General features: G+C 44.9%; 2 protein-coding genes across 22 annotated transcripts; one reads left to right on the forward strand and one right to left on the reverse strand.

Moving 5' to 3' along the window:
* Positions 1–19: 19 nt before the first annotated feature.
* On the forward strand, positions 20–14,082 carry LOC129840419 (abl interactor 2-like). Of its 21 annotated transcripts, none has more exons than XM_055908273.1 (12): positions 20–221; positions 5,388–5,555; positions 5,744–5,920; positions 6,323–6,340; positions 6,497–6,600; positions 7,687–7,839; positions 8,985–9,115; positions 9,330–9,533; positions 10,035–10,211; positions 10,853–10,942; positions 11,307–11,492; positions 11,636–14,082. In XM_055908273.1, exons 1-12 carry the CDS (start codon positions 51–53, stop codon positions 11,809–11,811), a joined length of 1,755 nt encoding a protein of 584 aa, XP_055764248.1. In that variant the 5' UTR covers positions 20–50; the 3' UTR covers positions 11,812–14,082. The 21 variants fall into 21 exon arrangements, with proteins under 21 accessions (XP_055764248.1, XP_055764249.1, XP_055764246.1 ...); XM_055908274.1 differs by having other exon boundaries at positions 10,856–10,942; XM_055908271.1 differs by having other exon boundaries at positions 8,985–9,114; positions 9,320–9,533.
* Positions 14,065–22,234, reverse strand: LOC129840422 (integral membrane protein 2B-like). Its single transcript, XM_055908295.1, has 6 exons — positions 22,026–22,234; positions 18,019–18,150; positions 16,836–17,036; positions 15,622–15,732; positions 15,341–15,491; positions 14,065–14,729 (listed from the first exon to the last, which is right to left on the reverse strand). Exons 1-6 carry the CDS (start codon positions 22,110–22,112, stop codon positions 14,641–14,643), a joined length of 771 nt encoding a protein of 256 aa, XP_055764270.1. The 5' UTR covers positions 22,113–22,234; the 3' UTR covers positions 14,065–14,640.
* Positions 22,235–22,611: the final 377 nt, after the last annotated feature.

A 22,611-nucleotide genomic window follows, 5' to 3' on the forward strand; every position in this document is an offset into this window, starting at 1 on the left:
CAGATTGTCATACACTCCGTCATACTTGGGATGCCCAACGCCACCTCTGCATGAGCGTTGGAGAGGCTGGGATCTGGCATGCATTGATTGCTAAAGATGTGAAAATGGCGGAGTTACAAATGCTTTTGGAAGAGGAGATTCCAGCTGGACGTAGTGCTTTATTAGATAGTTTTACCAATTTGGAAAGAGTTGCCGAGTATTGCGAAAGCAACTATGTTCAGGTAATGATAATTTTATAACATTATCAATTATATATTCTACGAGTATCATCTTTAACGGTAGGCGAGGTGATGTCTACGAGCTTTGCCGATGAGGTGCAGCGACTCAAATGCAAGGGTGCTCCTGTTAGCGCGACCAAGCTAGGCTATAGATAACTAGCTAACCTTAGTTAGCTACTTCATGCGGAACGTAGCTAGCTAGCTATGGTTTTCCTAATTTGAAAACATTGGTTGCCGTTCTCCAACCATCATACATGTGTCGTCATTTCTCAAACGTTTATGTAGTTGTTAGTATTTTTACTAACTTGACTTCGTTAACTATTTACATCCAACCAAATAATGCTTGCTAGTTAGCTAGCTAACTAGTTGTGCTAACTAGCTGAGCTAGCACGAATTATCTGGGCACAGCTGGTTTCATGATTGACAGTGTCGTGATGGGGTACACAAGGTATTCAGCTAAGGTAAATAAGGCATTTCATTGGGTTTCAAATGATGGGACACGTTCTGATACCAGAAGAAAACCAAATAAGCCACAAGTAAACGAATTATGACTATAGCAAACGAGCTAGCTAATTCCAACTAGCCACGGTTTGTAATTGCACTGCTAGCTGCCATTTCTGTCAAATTCTCCAGTGGCACGGGTTTGAAATTCCCAACTCATGTCAACATTAGCTAGCTGTTAACATTGGTCGTGAAGAAAATATATATACCATGTGTGGCACTTGTAAGCGTTCTTCTCCTGCAAATATTTAGCGTTAATTAGCTAATGTTAATGTTACAGCCTTATGTGTGCCAAAGCAAGTCACTGCAGATTGGATAGGACACCCTGTATCATCAATGCCGAACTTATTGTACTACTGACTGTAGAGTGGGAAAATAAATCTGTGTTTCATAGACTACTGGTGGATCTGGCAGTGACAGAACAAGCTAAATTGTTCATAACGTTAGTCATGCCATGAAGTACGTTTTTCCTAATATAAAGTGAGGTTCTGACACCGAGTGTGAAACGTTTGTTAATTGTGCCACTGCCCTGGAACTAGAGGTCTTCACGGGTCCAAAAAGTTGGACGGGTTCCGAAATGGATCTGGACTTAACCACCCTGACCCGATATGCATGAATTCGTTTTTAAATATAGAGACCCGTTCTGAACGGACCCGAGGACAACTAGACCCATTCCATATAGACCCGGTCGAATCCAGGCCGATCCGAGTGATGGAGCTGATAAAGCCAAGAGGTGGGAGAGAGGTGCTGCTATAGCAGGCGGGGGAGGGGCCATACTTTGAGCAATTGACATGGGGAGGGAGAGATGAGACAGAAACCATCCAAGCCGACTCGCCCTATAGTATACTAATAGCTGCCATAGCCAGGTTATTTATCATCAAATATGATTATGTAGTACCTGTTTAGGACTGCATCAAACCGGGAGAAGCTAGCTAGGCTAAAAGAGGCTGCAGTGCATGCACTTTCTCATCCTACAGTTACAAATAACTCCATTCAGAATATTAAGTAGCAAGTTGGCTCTTGGTTGTTGTAACCTATCCTTCTTCTTTAACTTTTAATTCTGTCAAATCTAATCTTATTGGTCGCGTACACATACACTCAGTTGCCAGTTTATTAGGTACTCATCTAGTACTGGATTGGACCCCCCTTTGCCTCCAGAACAGCTGGAGTTCTTCGGGGGGATGTACATGTTGCTCAGTTGGTATCAAGGGTTTTCCACTCCTCAATTATCCAGTGTTGGTGATCGTGTGCCCACTGGAGCCTCTTCTTCTTGTTTTTAGCTGATAGGAGTGGAACCCAGTTTAGTCGTCTGCTGCAATAGTCCGTCCGTGACAAGGACCAACGAGTTGTTCACTCCGAGATGCCTTTCTGCACACCACTGTTGTATTGCGCCGTTATTTGCCTGATTGTGGACCGCCTGTTAGCTTGCACGATTGTTGCCTCTCAACCTCTCATCAACCAGCTGTTATCGCCCACAGGATTGCCGCTGACTGTATGTTTTTTGTTTGTCGTACCCTTCTCGGTAAACCCTAGACACTGTCGTACGCGAAAAGCCCAGGAGGCCAGACGTTTCTGAGATGCTTCAAAAGGCGTGCCTGGCACCGACACTTGTTTTACCCATTCTAAAGTTCAACCGAACAGTAACTGAATGCCTCGATTGTCTGTGCCTGCATTATATAGCAAGCCATGGCCACGTGACTCACTCTCTGTAGCGGCAAACCATTTTCGTGAACGAGGTGGTTTACCTAATAAACTGGCCACTGTGTATTTTGCAGATGTTATTGCAGGACAGCGAAATGCTTAAGTTTTTAGCTCCAACAGTGCAGTTTACCTAACAACACAAAATGGTACACACAAATCCCCCAAATTTTAATTAAGAAATATCAGAATGAGCAATGTCAGAGTCCAGTGTATATGTATATAAATCATATGTGTAATGGTGTGTATGGACAGTATATTAATAGGAAAGGTGTGTACAGCAGTAGTTATATAGGATGAACCTTGAGTAGAATACAGTATATACATATGAAGTGGGTAAAACGGTATGTAAATATTATTAAAGTGACCAGTGTTCAAATGTCCTGGCACTGAATGCGCAATGACATTATTGGGTTTAGTTAATAATTAACATGACTAAAGATGTCTTGACCTGTGATCTTGCTTCTGCCCAGCTGTGATCATGACTGTCATTCTCACACACACGACTCAAGCACGGACTCGATACTGGTATTTATTAAAACAAATATTTTCCGGAGCTGTTATTCCCAGGCGGTCTCCCGCCCCAGTACTAACCAGACCCGAGGTGGTTTGGCCACAAGCATATTTTTTTTTAACCAAATTTCTCCCTGAATTAGTTCCCTTGGCTCATCTATGCAACTCCTCAATGGACTTGGGGAAAGGCGAAGGTCAAGTCATGCGTCCTCCGGCTGCCTACTTATCACACTGCTCGCTTAACCCTGTTGTCAGACACACGTGTCAAGAGGAAACACCGTTCAACTGGAGTTGCTAGAGCGCGATTAGCCAAGGAAAGCCCCACCGGCCAAAACCTCCGCTACCCCGGAAAACGATGGGCCAATTGTGCGCCCTCTTATGTGGCTCCCAGTCACAGCCGGTTGTGACACGCCTCAGAACTCCGGTGCAGTGCTTTTGACCGCTGCACCATCCAGGACTCAAGATATTTAATTAGGCTAATCTGAGATTGTTCAATGAAAGTCTGCTGGTTCCCCAATAGGCCTAGCCTATATAGTTAGTCACAGAATGGATCACTGTTCTTCTGTTTTAGATTAGTCACAGAAGTAATTACAGGGTACAGTGAAATTCTTATTCTCCGAGCACTAACTGTGCAGGTCAAAAAGAGAGGAGAATGAAACAATAATAACAATACAAATATGATTATACATATTTACAACTGTAGTAATGATAAATGTCCATTGGGGGGTGGGGGAAGGGTAAATGTCCGTTGTGGGGGGGCCGACAGTAGGATGTCGATGGTGCTCCTGTGGAACACTGAGGGTCCTCTGGGACAGGCTGGATTTCTTCAGCTTCCTGAGGTAGAAGAGTCGCTGTCGTACCTTTTTCACCACGGTGTCCGTGTAGTTTGACCATTTCAGTTCCTCTAAGATGTGTACGCAGAGGAAATTGAAGTTTTTGACCGTCTCCATTGATGAGGACAGCCTGGTTCCTCCTGAAGTCCACAATCGGCTCCTTTGTTTTGCTGACGTTGAGGGAGAGGTTGTTTACCTGGCACCATGCCGTCCGAATGCCTGCCTGCCTCTCTGTAGGCCGTCTCGTCGTTGTTGGTAATCAGGCCTACTACCTTTGTGTAGTCAGCCAACTTGGAGTTGGAACTGTGTGAAGCCATGCAGTTAGGAAGAGGTTCGACTGAAGTGCTCTGGTCTACCTGATGTAGGCCTATTTGTCAATATTTTTTTGCTGAAGTTTGTGTTGTATGAGTTAAACCTATTTTCGTAAGAGTTAATTGCAGGTTGGCTATGAATAATTGATCTGAAGAATGCTGTGATGATCTTGAGACTGCTACAAGTGTGAGAGGTTGTGCGCTCTTGTCATCCCAGTTTACTACAGCTGCACCTTTCTTTGATTACTGACAACCTGTTTGTCTTCATGCTTGAAAATGGATGTAATTCCTTAGTGGTGCTCTTGACTCCCCGTAAGGCATGCGCGTGTATTTGTGGAATTCGTGATTGAGGCTGCCTAGTTTTCACTGTTGTTAAAGTGCATCTGAAGGCAATAAACATATTCTCTGATAGAAAACAGCCTATGTGGCATCGATATTAGTCAGACACATTCATTCTAGTGTCAACATTGACTACAAAGTGGAAATAGGATCATTTTGTTCATGAAGTCAGTTTTGTCCAAAAGGAGTTTTGTAAGTGCGTTTGTCATGACTTGAGGGTTGGGTTTTGATTTCGACAATGCTCACTTGCCCTCTGACATGGGATACACAGCTGCTGTGAATGCGGTCTATCCAATCCTACCGCAGACAGTGAGACAGACCTCCCCGTCAGTGCAAAGGATGTGACTTCTGTGCAAAGGTTGCACTTTTTTTCATTTTTTTTTTTACTTGAGAAATACTGCACCAAACACCTTAACTAGATGTAAAACCTCAGCAAAAATATAAATTAATTACCTATTTCTTGAGTTCTTAGAATCATTGACTATTTTGAAGAAGTAATACTGGCTTTGTTCCTATGGTGTTTCATTGGGGACAAACATCAGTAACTGCCACATCGAACCACACCCCCAAGACTGAAAACTATTTTTTTCTTAATGAGCAGCAGAGATACGCATGCCAGAATCCCTGCATCCAGTCAGTCTCTAACACACCGTCCATGGAATTCAGGGCAGAAGGGGAGGGTAGAGGGTTGTCCTTTGAGAAAAGTAATGTCGTTCAGTACATACTGTCAACAAGGGAAGTCGTGGTCAGAAAAGCAAGGAAAGGTTAATCTCCAGGAAACTCTGTTTCCCTCTGAAAACATATGGGCTTGCCTTGTCATCCTTCAGCCCCTGCAAGATCCTATTTATATGATATCGATGCTCTCCTTTTTATGCTGCCTGGCTTTGTTGTTTTGTTATTGCCTCTACTCTCGAGTCTCTGTTACTGATGTCTATCTGTTCATCCTCTCTCTCTCTCGCACTCTCCCTCCTCAGTCACCAGATAAGCACAGAGCGTTGGAGGAGACTAAGAACTACACCACCCAGTCTCTGGCCAGCGTAGCCTACCTGATCAACACCTTGGCCAACAATGTCCTGCAGATGCTTGACATTCAAGCCTCTCAGCTCCGCCGCATGGAGTCCTCCATCAACCACATCTCACAGGTACGGCTGCCGGGATGTGGAGCACTCTGTCTACACACACATTGGATGCACGCGTTGCGAAATACACTCACTCACTCACACACACAAACACGCATCCATATAGCCTAAAAATTACTTTATAGGCCTAGTTCAAAAAGCTGTTTTGTTCAAGTCTATTTCTTGTATTTCTGCCCCTTGTGCGGCCCCAGACAGTGGACATCCACAAAGAGAAAGTGGCCAGGCGGGAGATTGGCATCCTGACCACCAATAAGAACACCTCTCGCACACATAAGATCATTGCTCCGGCCAATCCAGAGAGGCCGGTGCGCTACATCCGCAAGCCAATTGACTACAGCCTGCTGGATGACATGGGCCACGGAGTCAAGGTAGGGAGCAGTGGGGCATTGACGTTTACCGACTGGATTCCTGATGATAGTAGTACATTTACATTTTTGTACTGGAGTGAGTTTTCATCAAACTTTTGTAGCATTAAGATCATGGACAAACACTGATCTTAGTGCGACAACCGTTTTGGGGAACTCCCCCCTGTTTGGTACAAAGACAGTAGTAGGCCCTTGGGAAAAGCACGAGGGCGTGGTGGTAACGGTGTGAGTCACTGACTAGGACAGTGTGTGACTTGTTCGCTGCTTCCCTAACAACATCTGTGGACTGTAGGCCTATAACATTGCTAAATGTGTTTCTGTGCATTTTCTCACTATTAGTCACTAATCCTCCTTTCTCTTTCTCTCTCTTTGCATCACTTATTTGCCTTTTTAAAATGAACCTAGTGGTTGCTAAGGTTTAAGGTAAGGATTTCTAACGAAATGTAAACCCTAAAAACAACGTTGTTATGCGTGTAAGACCAGAGTGCGTTTTGTCTGATCCCAGGTTAAGTTGTGTTGCTCTGTTGACTAGTACTTCCCTGTTGTTGTTTTTGTATCCTCTCTCACCGTGTCCTACAGGCCAGTGCTCAGAACATGAAGGCCGGAGCCGCAGGTCTCCCTCGCACCAACCCACCCACTCAGAAGCCGCCCAGCCCACCCATGTCAGGGAAGGGAACCATTGGGTATGTAAACGTGGCAGGTGCCACAACTCCTGTCCATGCTGCTCATGTCCTTGAGAAAAACATGTTTTCAGTCTCAGCCAACCACGATCAGACATCTAAAACATGTTCGTCAATGGACAAGATCTGATCATGCAGGCACCAGGTGTCCCTTTGTGCTACAGATTGCTTTAGTGTCCCTCTGCTCCTCCTAAGCCCCGTATGGTGGGCCAGGGACCAGGCTACCCCCTCAACACCCAGCAGCGACCTTCAGTGACATTTAAGGGTCCGTAGCAGACCTCTTTGTGAAAAGGTCAAAGCTAGCCTGTGGCACATGATATGCTGTTTGATGATATAATGAATGTGCATACCTAATTTCTTCAGGTGTGTGGTCGTTCCAGTGAATGGATATCTTCAAATCTGTTTATTGACGTTATGGGCTACTGTTATTGTTGCTCTGTCCTGTTATGTGTCCCTGTCCAGTTTGTATCCCCCTCTACAGACCTGTCCATAACAGTAATGTATGTAATGGTTTATAACGTTGTTTTTATGTCTCTTCTAATGTTTAAGCGCTGTGTGTGTGTGACCTTCAAACATGTCCCCCCTGAAACGAGACGCATGTCGGTCGTCCATGACACACTGCCCTAGTCCAGTCTCTGGTGTAGAGGAGGCATCTCTGTCTGTGGTGTTTTGGTTGCTTTTGTCCCCCCCAACCCCATATGTGTGATGTCATGTGACTCCTCCCCCCTCAACTCTAATTCGGGCTGTTCATGCTCTCCATGGCAACAGCGCTCAAAGTTCCATCCCTTACACAATCACAGGGGGAGAGTATACTTGGCTGCTCATCCATACTTTTGAGGCTTTTTATTCCACTGAAGCACATCAATAGACATCACTGTCCTCGGGTGATGTTGGGCTGTGTAAGAACTGAAGCAGCAGCAGCTGTGGATACGACTGATGCATTTAATGCCTTTTCCCACCTACACCCCATTTTGAGTTTGCACTGGTTCTCTTTATTTATTTTGGTTCCCATGTTTGTCCTCCTTTTCTTGTCCTCCTCCACCCCTCACTTGTGGATGTTAAACTCCTCTCATACCCCTCCCCTCGCAGGCGCCACTCCCCCTATAGGACACTCGAGCCGGTGCGTCCTCCCGTTGTCCCTAACGACTACGTCTCGAGCCCGACGCGCCATGGCAACATGGCGCCCCCACAGCAGAGCCCTGCACGCACTACGTCTGTTAATCAGAGGAACCGCACGTACAGGTACCCCGCCCCGTATGCTCCCACACCGCTAGCTAAAAACACGTCTAGAACACACTTCGAGCGGCCCTGGACTCACTGAACAGAACCGCTTAGATTCAACTGCCCTGTAGTAAAGATCTGCTGCAATAGATTACAGACACTGTAGCTACATGCTACTAAACTACTTTTCCCCCCAGCCCTACCCACAGGACTTAATATAATATCACTAGAAAAACTGGTCTGAAACACTTTGAATAGGCACTACACCAAGCACACAGAACGAACGTACAGCTCAGATAGGCATGTATTCAAATATTTTTCTTGTTTCCAAGTAATGTATTTTTATCACCTGCTTAACAGCAGAGGAAATTCAGATCAGAGAAGCACGAGCAGCTCTGGGTGTCACTGAGGCTCCTACCAGGCAGTGAGAACAAGATCTTTAGGATGACAGAGTATCTGCCACCAGAATTGAAGCTTGGCCATTGGAATACAGCTGATCCCTTTTCTCCGTCAGTCCCTTCTCTATTTCCTTCTGAGCACATTATTACGTTTGAAACTGACGTTAAAACTAATAGTAGCAATGGTTGACCCTGGCTTAAATTAAACAGACAGTCCTTTCTGCTCAACCTATCTATTCGTTGGTCCTTTCTTCCATCCATCCAGTTTCTCACTCATTCCCTGTCTCCAGTCTCCTTCCTCTTTTCTTCTCGCCTTGATTTTCTTCAGATGCCTCCAGCTTTGCCGCGTCTTTGTCACGTCATGTCTCACTAGTCAACCACCGCTAAATGTCATGTTGTAATTTGTGACGTTTTATTAATTTCTTTATTGCTGTACATGTCATCTCAAAGCAGAGCTGTTCATTTAAATCTGTTCAGTGCTAGGTAGGTGTGGGGCAGGATTTTGGGCCAGGAGAGACCCTGGTTTGGTAGGTTGTGCTTGCAGGTCCTCTGATACCAATAGGGCTCTAAGGGCCGGTTTCCTGCACCACAGATTAAACCTAGCGCTGGACAAAAAAAAAATCACAGTACTTTTTATTCCAGTAGTAGGCTTAATCTGTATCTGGGGAACTGGCCCTACAAAGTATATAAGCTCTAATCTAGACAGTAAATGACTTAATGCCAGCGGGTGTTGATTGGGTTTTGTGATGGGCTGTGTGACATCATTAGCAGTGGCAGCAGTGGAGGCAGCCACCCCAGCAGCAGCAGCCGCAGCAGCAGCAGAGAGAATAGCGGCAGCGGCTCCGTGGGCTTGCCTATCGCCGTGCCAACGCCTGCCCCGCCCCCCACAGCATTCCCAGGTAAGGTCTGGCCACATGCCCTGTCCACTGTCTAAGCTCCACCTACTAGCTCTCTAAAGAGCAATAATGTCTGTCAGACTGCTTTAAACTCTCCTTCCTTCCCCCTTGATAGTCTGAGCAGCTGTCTTTATCTCCCTCTCCTGTCTTTACTTCTCCTTTCCTTTCCTCTTTTTTTCCACTGCTTTCCTCGCTTTCCCACCTGCTGATGGTGCAGGTACTGCCCCTGCCCTTCCCAACCCTGCTAAGCCACCTCCCACTACTACTCCCGTCCCACCTGATGGCCTCCCTGTACTCTCTCTAGCTCCTAACCCCTCCCCCACCCCCCCACCTGAGGGTCCACCCGTGCCCCCTCCCCCGCCCCAGCTCCCCACTTCCGTCACTAGCACCGGCCCTGCTGCTTTCAGCACTCCCGCACAAGGTGAGTGCCCCCCCACCACCACTCTCACCCCTGCATCACATCCATCTCTCCCATCATCCCAGGACCTGTATCTGTCTGTGTACCAGCGGGGATATTGTCACATGGGCTGGTCGTTCTCCACCCATGCATCATCAGAGTTTCTCCATCACCCTCCCTCTCACTGTTTGATCTGTCACTCTGTCTTTTCCTTTTTCCTCTGGGCGTCTTTCTCATTCCCTTAGGGCAACTCTCCCATCGCCCCCAGTCACCACCTGCATGCCATCATCACACCTTGTGCATGAGTTAAATTGTCCTTGTGTTCTTACAGTAAGTGATGTTGAAAAGGGTCTTTGACTTGAAATATGCCATGATGATAAGACATCTGAATACCAAAAACGGCAAAGTGCTTACATCGATCCCTTGAATGAAGTGCATCATGTGATGGGAAACAGAAGTGATAAGTTCAGTGACAGCTACACCATACCAAAATCTCTCTGGTTTCCCATGCTGTCTGTACCCCAGGTGCCCCCCAGTTCTTCAGCATGAACCGACCGGTGCAACCACAGAACCCTCCTGCGGTGGGGGGGTCTCTGCCGTACCGCCGGCCCGCGTCATTGACGGGCCAGCCCAACTCCAACATGCCCCTGGCCCTAAACCAGCCCCAGCCCAACGGAGGACCCCACTTCAACCAGGTCCCAGGTAACAGCCTGGAGCAGCAACACATCACTCCTACCAGAACGCAAATAGGATTTTGTGTTTAGAGATCTTTCTCATTTAGATTGAGTCAGCTTTAAAGAGGCATTCTTTCATATACTACTGTCTGGTTTGGATCCTGGAGCGTTTGGGCTTCTGGTCCATCCTGTAACTCATTTGTAGAAACAAAATGTATACCGGCCCAAATTATTTCTGTTACTTGGCTTTGCGTTTTGGTTAAAAAAAAAAACATTTTAAATACAAGCTGACAAAAATGTTCAGTTCTTGTGAAAGAAAACTGTCATTTTGTGAGTTCCCAGAACCTCACTTGAGTATTTTAATTCATACATAAAAACTCCCATTTGATTTCGGCAGACAGGCGAACCTATGAGTAGGCACAAAGCGCCTAGGTCTCGGCAGCTCGCTGTCTTTTTTTGTGTGAAATGATACCTGCTCTTGATTTAGCCATTTTAATGCCTAGTCTGCCTACTGATCTAACTGGCTTCTATCATATTCTAATTCCACCACATCTCTCTTTCTGCTTTCCTTCCTCTCCTTTCTTGCCTAATTACAATCTGCTCCTCTTTTTCTTCCCTCTTTATCCTCTTGCTCTCTCTGCTTCTCTTGTGGTGTGTGTGTGTATATAGCAGGTCCTCTTGTTGCCCCCCCTCCCCCCTCCATGCAGATCACTCCCCAGCTCCCTCTGATGGGCTTTGTGGCTCGGGTACAGGAGACCAGTAAGTGGCTTTTAGCTCCTCCGCCTTGTTGCCTGGTCTTCGCAGCGGCTCCGTCGTGCATGTGTTTATGTTACTCATGATGTGAGTCTATTTTTGTCTTTACTTCAAATCTGAGCTATCCATCGACTTCGATTTACCTGTCTGAAATAAACTTCCCACCTGTGCGCATTGGAAATGTGTTCTCCTTTTCCCCCAGAATTCTCAGTTTGTCTTCATACACTTTCAGCATGGATACCAAAACAACCACTCCAGCCCTCCGCCACATGCATGGGAATGCCAGTGTCAATCCACATGTAACTAACCAACCAGTGGAATGTAGACAAGGTTCTTGACTGTGTGTTATCCCCCCCCCCCCCCCCCCCAGTCTCAGATGTGCCCCCTCCCCCGCCCCCTGTAGAAGAAGCTGTGTTTGAGGAACCCACCCCACCCCCTCCACCTCCAGAGGACTATGAGGATGATGAGGAGGAGGAAGAGTCAGCTGTGGTGGAGTACAGTGATCCCTATGCAGAGGAGGACCCCCCGTGGGCCCCACGCACCTACATGGAGAAAGGTAGCGAATGTTTCTCTCTTCCACCCTGATCTAAACATGCCCTGTCCACTTCTCCTGTTCTCTTTCATTCGCCCTCCCTTGTGCTCTACCCATCTCCTGTCCTCTTCGCTCCTCTAACATCCTCCTCTCTGATTGGTGGACAGTGGTGGCGATCTACGACTACGCGGCGGACAAGGAGGACGAGCTGTCCTTCAACGAGGGCGCCATCATCTACGTCATCAAGAAGAACGACGACGGCTGGTACGAAGGAACAATGAGTGGCACCACCGGCCTCTTCCCCGGGAACTACGTCGAGTCCATCATGCACTATGTCGACTGAGGAAGAGGTTATAGGAAGGTCAAAGACTTTGTTAGGCAGAGCATGATCACGTTGAGGAAGTCAACGAGGAAGAGACAAGCGTTCATGAAGAGTATACAACTATCCTCAACCGGTCTACCAGATGAAGTACATTGTACAACGGCCACTTGTAGATATTCCCTGTGTTTTTGAATGATATGAGACTGTATGGTGGGGGGTTTTTGTATGTACTATTAGGGCTTAATTTTGTCTTTACTATTATTATAAGGAAGGCCACAAGGATTATTGTGATTTAAAAATATATATTTTTCTCATTTCCTTTTGCCCTTATTTTAAACAGTTTTATTTATTTGGACCATGTATTATATAGGGAGGGATAGTGGCAAGGGCTGCTGATTTAAGGATAGAAATAGATGTCAGATAATCCTGATGAAGTTCTCTACTCTCAACCCAAGAGAAGACGCTAGATGAGAATGCTTTTTCCAATAGTTTTTCTCCTGACACTCCCCGAGCTTTTCTAGACTCATATTTTATTTTATTTAAAACCAGAAGGAGCTCCTATTGGTTAGTGGGATTAGGAGATGGACTGTTGCGCTTGAACTTTATATAATGTAACATTTGGTAACATGACAGTCGCTGACAAGACAAGCACATACCGTATGTCTACATATTACAGTGGCGGGTAAGACTGGGGGAAAACTGAAACTGATTTGTTTTCAGCTCACCTGAACACCCATTTTGAAACTTTTTAGTTTGGATTCAGTAGTTAATGAATTGGTTCTGGCCCAAGGCTAGCTAGGGCAGCTTAGAGCATGCTCAGTCACTACTTCACTTGCCTCACTACACAGGCCAGGTCTAGTATCAGGATAGATGGGTAGAGCAGTGTTTTTCAACCTTTTGGTCAGTTTTAGTTTTAATTGAAGACGTTGGCTTCCATGGCACAAAACAAGTTTGAGAAACACAGCCATCTGGCCCAAAGTAGAAAGAGAACTCATATTGCAAAATTAGTGAGTCTAAAGTCTCTGCCTTACCTTGTAATCAAGAAAGAGAATAGATTGACTTGGTAGAGGGACTGTCTGGGAGCCTCTTTTAGGTACATAAATACTCTGGCCACTCATTTGCATCAATGATTTCAATATTTGATGCTTATTTGTTCTTATTGTAGTGGGTCTTCACCAAAGCGTAGCATACGGCATGCTTTTGAAAAAAAAAAAATGATTCATTAGTCTCCTTTTCTGCTATAATATTTTAGATATGGTGTGGTTATTGGTTTGGTTTTAAATATTCACCCATATTACCATCATTGACAGGTGGGGTTTCATGATGCATTTATAGGAGGTGATAAAGGAAGCTTGTGCCATATTGAAGTGTGTGCGTGTATAGGTGTCACTTCCATTTGCAATAAAAAAAGCCAGTGGGATGGGTTTGAAAATGATCTTTGAGTTGTTTGGGATTGAAAGCACATTTGTAGTAAGTGAATTGTTACTGAAATAAAAATAAGCTGTATTACTGCCTCAGATGAGGACTAATATTAAAGCCAGCCGTTGTAGAAATTATCCAACAACCGGCACCAAAACCTTTCAAGGACTCCATCATGCTGAAACTGATGCATTGAGTGTTTATATAGTCTAGAGGTACAAGTATTATTTCCAATGTGCTTGGCTGTGTCTGAGGGCTCTGTGCTTGTCTGTCAGTCAAATCCTTTATTTTGTATTAAGTGGGTCTGTTCTTGAGTCTTGCATGCCATTTTTCTTAATACTGTAGTGGTGTCTGAAACCCAGTTGGCCCTTCACAAAGCAGCCCCAGAACTGGACCCTAGGAGCATGGTCAGCAGAGCACAACTTTATTGAATATTCAGATATGTTATGCAGAATAAACATGCCTCTGACATGTAGCATAAGGATTCATGTCAGCTCTATTCAGGACATTTCTATCTGCAATGTTCCACAACGCTGTGCAACGCAAAATGCAACCCCAGGTACTACTAAACCAGCCTCATCCAAAGACTAACGTGTAAGCTAAAACCATGTCAACTTTTATCCTGTCTGAAGATCAATAAAGTTATGGGTTTGGGATTCGACTACTCCAGGAGGAGCCATTCATTTAATGTGTAAATGGAGAATATAAGTGTAAGAACAAGTGTTCTATTCCCTCAGCCCAAGATCTCTCTGGATGTCAAGTTAAGTAAAACAGTCCATAATGCCATTGTGTTGCACAGTAAAAAAGTTTAACTTTAGAAATATCATATTTGTAAAACAATGAGAACAAAAACAATAAAACGATTAAGATTTATTGTGGTAATCTTCCTTTTTACAGACTATATACACAAGTTAGTTACCACATGGTCCGTTTTCAGACGGACCTGTGGTGTGAGATTCCTCTTGTTTCATCGCACTGTAATGGTGACAGCTGATACAAAAATCATTCATTTTCTATGCTAAAGTAAGCATATTCTCATTGAGTTTATATTTCATCAATCTAGTTATATACCTTAACAGTGTAAGTGTCTGTTTAAACACTTTGTTTCTTTAACATTAATAAACCCCAGAGTAAAGATAGAAAACAATTCCCACAAAATATAGAAAAGCTGAACACATCTTATTCTTTGAAGAGTTGACCCCAAATGAAATGGTACTTACTTTACACAAAGTGGAAAATTCATTAGTTTTACACCTTATACAACAGTATTGACTTGGAATCATCTTGACAACTCTTCCTCAAAACTACTAGCAGTACAGAAGAGTAAAGGATCTATGAGGGGTGATACGGGAGAGAGCGAGAAGGGTTAAAAATCTCCCTGTAGACAGTGAAACTATACATGGGTTTCTGAAGTAGCCAGTCCTCTCCCTTCTAAGGCTCACAGATGACTGTCTCGACCACAAACTTGTTCTCAAAGTGACGGATCGTCCTGCAGTTCAGGGCTTCACGTTTCTCCCTGCCTGCAAGGTACAGATGAAGGAGGAATATCAAAAATGGGCATGTAGGCCTTTACAAACATCTGCTATAGCACCTGTTCATTGGCCAGAGTATAATGCTGTGTGTTCTCAGGTCCACCAAGGAATTTCACAAAATGGTTAATACATGACTATTCATCTTAAAGTGTGCACAGCACTAACCCAGTATGGTGTGTGTGCGAGCAGCACTAACCCAGTATGGTGTGTGTGCGAGCAGCACTAACCCAGTATGGTGTGTGTGCGAGCAGCACTAACCCAGTATGGTGTGTGTGCGAGCAGCACTAACCCAGTATGGTGTGTGTGCGAGCAGCACTAACCCAGTATGGTGTGTGTGCGAGCAGCACTAACCCAGTATGGTGTGTGTGCGAGCAGCACTAACCCAGTATGGTGTGTGTGCGAGCAGCACTAACCCAGTATGGTGTGTGTGCGAGCAGCACTAACCCAGTATGGTGTGTGTGCGAGCAGCACTAACCCAGTATGGTGTGTGTGCGAGCAGCACTAACCCAGTATGGTGTGTGTGCGAGCAGCACTAACCCAGTATGGTGTGTGTGCGAGCAGCACTAACCCAGTATGGTGTGTGTGTGAGCAGCACTAACCCAGTATGGTCTCTCTGCGTTCCAGCTTGTAGGTGTCTCTGCCCTTGCAGAGGCTGTAGATGAAGTATCCCAGCTGGTCAACGTTCTCCAGACGCTCAGTCACCATCATCTGCTCATGGACCAGGTAGGACTGGGGAAGGTAGGTACCAGCCTAGTGGGGGGGGGGGGGGTGCAAATCACACACTTAATTAACATTATTTCCTACAACATGTGATTGGTTTTATTATTGAAATACATATAAAACAGCTTCAGTCATCTGTGTGTGTGTGTGTTACAGGTACCTTGATGTTGATGAGCAGCTCCAGCAAGTCCTTGGGAGGCATGACGATGGAGGTGTTGAGGGGGATGACGTAGCACTTGTTCAGGCTCAGGTCCAGGTAGGCTGTCAGCCTCTGAGGAGGAAGAAAGGAATTAGATCACTACAAAAACACCCAGAGGTACTTTACATTCAGACCTGTGTGACATCAGTCTATCTAAACGACAAATCAGTTTGACAAATCAGGTTTCCATCCAATTATTTATTTAACTAGGATAGTCAGTTAAGAACAAATTCTTATTTTCAATGACGGCCTAAGAACAGTGGGTTAACCGCCTTGTTCAGGGGCAGAATGACAGATTTTTACCTCGTCAGTTCAGGGATTTGATCCAGCAACCTTTCGGTTACTGGCCCAACGCTCTAACCACTAGGCTACCTGCCACCCCCAAAAAATTTACAGATTGTCTTGTGAATATTCCAAAATCCACGTGCACATTTTCCCATCAGAGACGCATTTCATCAAATTGACTTATTGCGGATAAAAGGCCATGCTTGATGACTTCGTGCACATAAAAATAAATGTTGCAGTTCAATTCCAATGTACCAAATAAAAACATAAGTTAAATGGGCTTCCATCGGATTTTCAACTCTGATGGTTCTCACATCAAAAAAAGACCGTTAAATAGCGAGTGTGCCCACTCCGGTATTGCCACATGCGCTCTAGCTAACAGATACATAATGGGAGTATAGCCTACATGATAAGATTATGGCCAAAAGAGAAAGATTATTTTGATTTGTCAAACGACAGCCAAGCATTCATCATGTCACCAGAATAAGACCCTGGATATTTATTGGATAGGAGCACCATGCTCATTACCGTGCAAGTTCACCACTCTGAAGTTCAAAACTTATTTTATCTGTAGCCTAATAAACTGCATGCTTCCCCAAAAAGTCACAGTGGGAGGTGCAGGTCATCGCATGACTCCAAGTTTGCTTCGATATGGCGGTTATCAATATTTCCACCGACATTTCTTGCATAATTCTCACATAACACAAAAATAACGCACCATGTCTAGCGTATTCAGTGTTGTCGGCATTTGGAAAGTTTACCGACAAATGTTCTGTTTAGGCCTGTCGTGACTTTTTATCCAACATGCAATTTACTCGCATAAAAAGGTTGGATGGAAACCTGGTGTGTGTGTGTGTGTGTATATGTGTGTAGCAGTGTTCTCCTCTCACGCTTTTGAAGTCATGGACAATGTCGGCCGGGTCGCTGTCTGAGAACTCTGGCACGGGAACGTTGATTAGCTCCACCTCCTCTAGCACACGGATGCTCTCCTGGATGTGTCTCAGAGCAGAGGGCAGGGCCGCCTCGTCCTCGTCCGGAACCATGTAGTCCCGCTCACGGTAGTCCACCCCGCAGAAATACACCGGGTCCTCCTGAGGAAGACAGGATGAGACAACGACAGTGAGGACTTCTCTCACCCTGACTCTCTCTACCTTACCAACACTGTAGATAGCTAGCACACTGGGTTGTTTCCCAGAAATATCTCCCCGATTAGGGGTTCATTCAAAGTGCTTCTTAGTCCAAGACTAGGATTAATCTGTGTCTGGGAAACCAGCCCACAGCGTGTGCAAATGTGTCCTCTAACCAAGGAAAGGAAGCTTTAACTATACTGAACAAAAATATAAAACACAACATGTAAAGTAATGGTGCCATGTTTAACAAGCTGAAATAAACGATCCCAGAAATGTTCTACACACATAAAGCTTATTTCTCTCAAATTGTGCACAAATTTGTTTACATCCCTGTTAGCGTTTCTCCTTTGCCAAAATATTCCATCCACCTGACAGGTGTGGCATATACAGAAGCTGATTAAACAGCATTATCATTACAGTGTTGGGGACAATAAAAGGCCACTCTAAAATGTACAGTTTTGTCACACAACGCCACCGATGTCTCAAGTTGAGTGAGTGTGCAATTGGCATGTTGACTGCAAGAATGTCCACCACAGCTATTGCCAAAGAATGTAATGTTAATTTCTCTACCACAAGCCACCTCCAATGTCATTTTAGAGACTTTGGCAGTACGTCTAACTGGCATGACAACCGCAGACCACATCAGCCCAGGACCTCCACATTTGGCTTCTTCATCCGCGGGATCATCTGAGACCAGCCACCCAGACAGTTGATGAAACCGAGGAGTATCTCTGTCTGTAATAACAAATTTTGATTGACTGGCCCACCCATGGCTGCGCCCCTGGAATCCACAGATTAGGGCCTAATGAATTTATTTCAATTGACCAATTCCTTATATGAACTGTAACTCAGTAAAATTGTTGAAATTCTTGCGTTTACATTTTTGTTCAGTATATAGTTGAACCTATGGCATTATAGGGGTCTAACCAACAGTCCATCTCACCTGCAGTATGTAGGACTTGTAGAGGTAGGCCCCTCCCACCACCACACCAGACAGCATGAGAGCCAGGCCCAGGCACATGCACCAGCACCACACCTTGGACTGCCGACGCACCCGCATGCCATCCTCCAGGTCCTGAGAGAGAAGACAAACAGAGCCAAAACGTTACATGCACATTTAAAATACATTACACCAGGCAACAGATACAGTGCATAGGCCTATATTAACAATTGCAGCGGTACATACATACATAACAAAAAAAACTGAAGACCCCCCCCATTGTGGTCCTCTATAACATACAGAGTAAGGCCTAAATACAGCTGGCCTCCAGCATGTCTGCCTGTTTGTTTCATTACATAATATTGGTTCATCAACCTCTCAATTAACAGTATATCAGCCCAGATGAATCATGGCTAACATTAAGGAAACGGACCTCTATAAATCCTCTTTATTGTTCAAATAAAATCACTTCAACACATAGCCAAACAGTGTGATTCAAATAGAGTGCTGCTTAGTCACAATACAGCTGTGGTGTGTTCGGTTGACATCAGTTGGAGTATGGTAGTAGTGATAGAGATGCTTATGTAACGTACAATTCAAACACAGCCATTCCTCCCTCCCTTTCCCCCCCCCCTCTTCTGTGACCTTTCAATCATGCCTTCGCCTACCTCAAGACATTATTTCTAACCATTATTCATTTACTGCCTTATCTTTTTTTTTTTTTTTTCATCATCATCATCATCTGTTGTTTTTCTCCCTCACTTTAATATTATGGAGTCTAGAGACACATGTTGTAATTTGGTGGCAGGCCCTTTTCCTGAACTCGCTGATGTTTGTTTATGCAGAGGTGGGGTTTGTACTGAAACAAAAGAGTGGATGTCAACAGCTCTCTGGAGATCAGTTTTTTTCTTTGTTTTCCTCATCTGATCTGAGAGATCCTCATGCTCGTACTTTAGTGGAAGAACATTGTCCCCCCCCCCCCCCCATTAGTCCACGGTCGATAGTCCCAACGAGAGACGTGCTTGAGGTAAACCAAGGTGCATGTTTTCATGAAATAAAAATTTGCAACAGATACAGGGGCTATTGAATGATGGCCAAGCTTGTCTCACTAATCATTTCAGGTTAGCTTATTAACATGGCTAAAGGTCAGGAATAAGGAGGTGGCTCATGGCTGGTCTCTGTAGACAATGCCGTCTGGTCATGTCACAGACCTTCACTAGCCTCTGATGCCTTATCAGGACATTAGCATTTAAATCACCTGTCTGACTGTCCAAACTGCTCTCCTACTTGTGAAACAGACATGATTTCCAGGTCTTTCTATGCAGTGGCATTTTCTCCCCAGGTCTGTCCCTAGCTGCTGCATTCCTTAACTCACTCAGATTCTCTATAGTGAATGAATTCTCTATAGACTTGTAATCTCACATGCACTCTATTTCCAATGGAACTATGTATCCACCCAGATACAGTACATTTGGAAAGTATTCAGACCAGTTCCTATTTTGTTAGGTTACAGCCTTATTCTAAAATGGATTAAATAGTTGTTTTCCCCCTCAATCTACACACAATATCCCATAATGACAAAGCAGTGATTACAGCCTTGAGTCTTCTTGGGTATGGCGCTACAAGCTTGGCACATGTATTTGGGAAATTCTCTGATTCTTCTCTGCAGATCCTCTCAAGCGCTGTCAGGTTGGATGGGGAACGTTGCTGCACAGCTATTTTTAGGTCTCTCTAGAGATGTTCAATCTGGTTCAAGTCCAGGCTCTGGCTGGGCCACTCAAGGACATTCAGAGGCTTGTCCTGAAGCTACTTCTGCATTGTCTTGGCTGTGTGCTTAGGGTTGTTGTCCTGTTGGAAGTTTAACCTGCTCCAGAGTGCTCAGGATCTCAGACCGGGGAGAAGGTTTTCATCAAGGATCTCCAGTCTGTGCTGCTGAAAAACATCCCCACAGCATGGTGCTGCCACTACCACCATGCTTCACCGTAGGGATGGTATGGGCCAGGTCATGAGCGGTGCCTGGATTCCTCCAGATGTGACGCTTGGCATTCAGGCCAAAGAGTTCAATCTTGGTTTCATCAGACCAGAGAATCTTGTTTCTCTGGGTCGGAGTCCTTTAGGTGCCTTTTGGCAAACTCCAAGCGGGCTGTCATGTGCTTTTACTGAGGAGTGGCTTCAGTCTGGCCACTCACCCATAAAGGCCTGATTGGTGGAGTGCTGTAGAGATGGTTGTCCTTCTGGAAGGCTCTCCAATTTCCAGAGGAACTCTGGAGCTCTGTCAGACTGACCATTGGGTTCTTGGTCACCAAGGGGGGGGGGGGGGGGGGGGGGGTACTGTGGGGACCTTCAATGCTGCAAACATTTTTTGGTACCCATCCCCAGATCTGTGCCTCGACACAATCCTGTCTCGGAGCTCTAGAGACAATTCCTTCGACCTCATGGCTTGCTTTTTGCTCCAACATGCACTGGCAACTGTGGGACCTTATACAGACAGGTATGTGCCTTTCCAAATCATGTCCAATCAATTGAATTTAACACAAGTGGACTCCAATCAAGTTGTAGAAACATCTCAAGGATGATCAATGGAAGCAGGATGCACCCGAGCTCAATTTCATGTCTCATAGCAAAGGGTCTGAATACTTATGTAAATAACATATTTCTGTTTTTTTACCCCCCTTTTCGCGATATCCAATTGTGATTTTGTCTCATCTCAACTCCCCAACGGCCTCGGAAATGTTGAGGCATGTGTCCCCGAAACATGACCCACCAAACCGCACTTCTTAACACCTGCCCTCTTAACCCATAAGGCAGCTGTACCAAAGTGTTGGCTTTAACACCGCTCACCTGACAACCGAGGTCAGCCTGCAGGCGCCCGGGCCGCCACAAGGAGTCGCTAGAGCACGATGAGCCAAGTAAAGCCCCCCTGGCCAAACCCTCCCCTAACCCAGACGATGCTGGGCCAATTGTGCGCCGTCCTATGGAACTCCCGGTCACGGCTGGTTATGACACAGGCTGGGATCGAACCCGGGTCTGTAGTGACGCCTTAAACACTTCTATACAGTGCCTTAGTACGCTGCACCACTCATGAGGCCTCATTTTTTATGAACTTGCTAAAATTTCTAAAAACCTTTTTCCACTTTGTCATTATGGGGTATTGTGTGTAGATTGAGGAGTTAAATTTTTTTTTATTGATTTTTGAATAAGGCTGTAATGTATCAAAATGTGGAAAAGGTGAAGGGGTCTGAATACCTTTCTAATGCACTAACTTTATGTGCACTTAAACTGAATTGTTATTTAGTGTGTAACTGCGCGCTTATTGGTAGGCCGGGCCCTATAACATGTTATTACTACCCTGCGCCAACCGTAGATTTATAGACATGAATCCGGGCTCTTGGGATGAGTTTTGACTCACAGGCTTCTTATTACGGATACAGCATCTACTAACTGACAGTTGATAGGGTAACAAAAACAAAATGTCTGTACACAGCATGCATTTTGTTATCAAAAGTTCCCTCATTGCTTTATCAGGAGGAAAGACCTCACACCGACCTTCGACACTAATACACTTAATTTGATCAATACTTTGTGTATGGCGTCTATATAAACGCATTTACTTTTTACTCTTCAGAACCAAAAACACACACCAACACAAACAGGAAAAAAATATTCGAATAAATAGGAATGACGACCTGAGTGATCTTCACGCATTTCAGTTACAGGCCTCTACTAAATCAACACCGAAACAGAAAGCTAGCACGGTTCTGCCCAGGCCAGCAACTGCGAACACCACTAAGCCTACCGAAAATAATTTGCTTAACAGACATTTTCCGACGTCGCTCGGGTCACGGGTTGAATTATCAAGAGTCTATACATGTTTCTAATCGACGTTACTTTGTTTCAGTTATGTTTCTACATTGTTTAAACTGTTACAAAGTTGCGTCATCCACGTTAGTTGCATCGAACAGCCTTCGCAACAAATATTAACTACATTGGTTTAGCTCAGATCAACTCACCCTCTCCTCCGGAATAAGCGCTTCGGCATTGCATGCCTTCTTCAAATCCCTTTGTCCAAAGGACGAATTAAATGTTACTTTCACCATTTTTTAAATCTAAATGTTAGACCAAGCGACAATCGCCTTCTGCAGGAACGTCTTCGTGTGGCGTCTGATTACAATGACGTTGCTAAATACAAAACATCCCGAACGGGTCACATGAGTGATTGCAGCCGTATAGGCTGCATTCAAGAACCTACGCGGTTTTAGAAACGTTCCTGGACGTTTTTCTTCTCCCCGCTGGGGGGCAGTATAATCTCAAAAATATATTTAGTGGCAGAGAGGCATTTATCATATGGAATAAAAATGTTTAATTAAATGTTGCACATGAGAGAAACTCAAGAGATCATAATCATTAATAATGTTAGTCAAGTGCGAGGCGATCGAGCGCGCGCCTCTGCTCGCCAGCTTGTGGTCTTAAAACCCTGCTTCGTTTATCCATTCCTATGGGAAAAATGTATGACGAAATATTACAGTTTTGGAATAAACGTCAAAAATAAGGTCTGCGGTTAACACAGGAGAGTTTATACGTTTTTTCTATGATATA

Source organism: Salvelinus fontinalis, chromosome 41 (assembly GCF_029448725.1).
Source record: "Salvelinus fontinalis isolate EN_2023a chromosome 41, ASM2944872v1, whole genome shotgun sequence".
NCBI classification, from domain to species: domain Eukaryota; kingdom Metazoa; phylum Chordata; class Actinopteri; order Salmoniformes; family Salmonidae; genus Salvelinus; species Salvelinus fontinalis.

Bases quoted from the DNA above. Each gene is read 5' to 3' on its own strand.
- LOC129840419 (XM_055908271.1), top strand. From the start codon at position 51: ATGAGCGTTGGAGAGGCTGGGATCTGGCATGCATTGATTGCTAAAGAT. The intron at 9,115-9,319 runs GGTAAGGTCTGG...TTCCCACCTGCT, and splicing joins CGCCCCCCACAGCATTCCCA to GATGGTGCAGGTACTGCCCC. The intron at 11,493-11,635 runs GTAGCGAATGTT...ATTGGTGGACAG, and splicing joins ACGCACCTACATGGAGAAAG to TGGTGGCGATCTACGACTAC.
- LOC129840422 (XM_055908295.1), bottom strand. From the start codon at position 22,112: ATGGTGAAAGTAACATTTAATTCGTCCTTTGGACAAAGGGATTTGAAG. The intron at 17,037-18,018 runs GTGAGATGGACT...TGTCTTCCTCAG, and splicing joins ACAAGTCCTACATACTGCAG to GAGGACCCGGTGTATTTCTG. The intron at 15,492-15,621 runs GTACCTGTAACA...CCCCCCCACTAG, and splicing joins AGCTGCTCATCAACATCAAG to GCTGGTACCTACCTTCCCCA.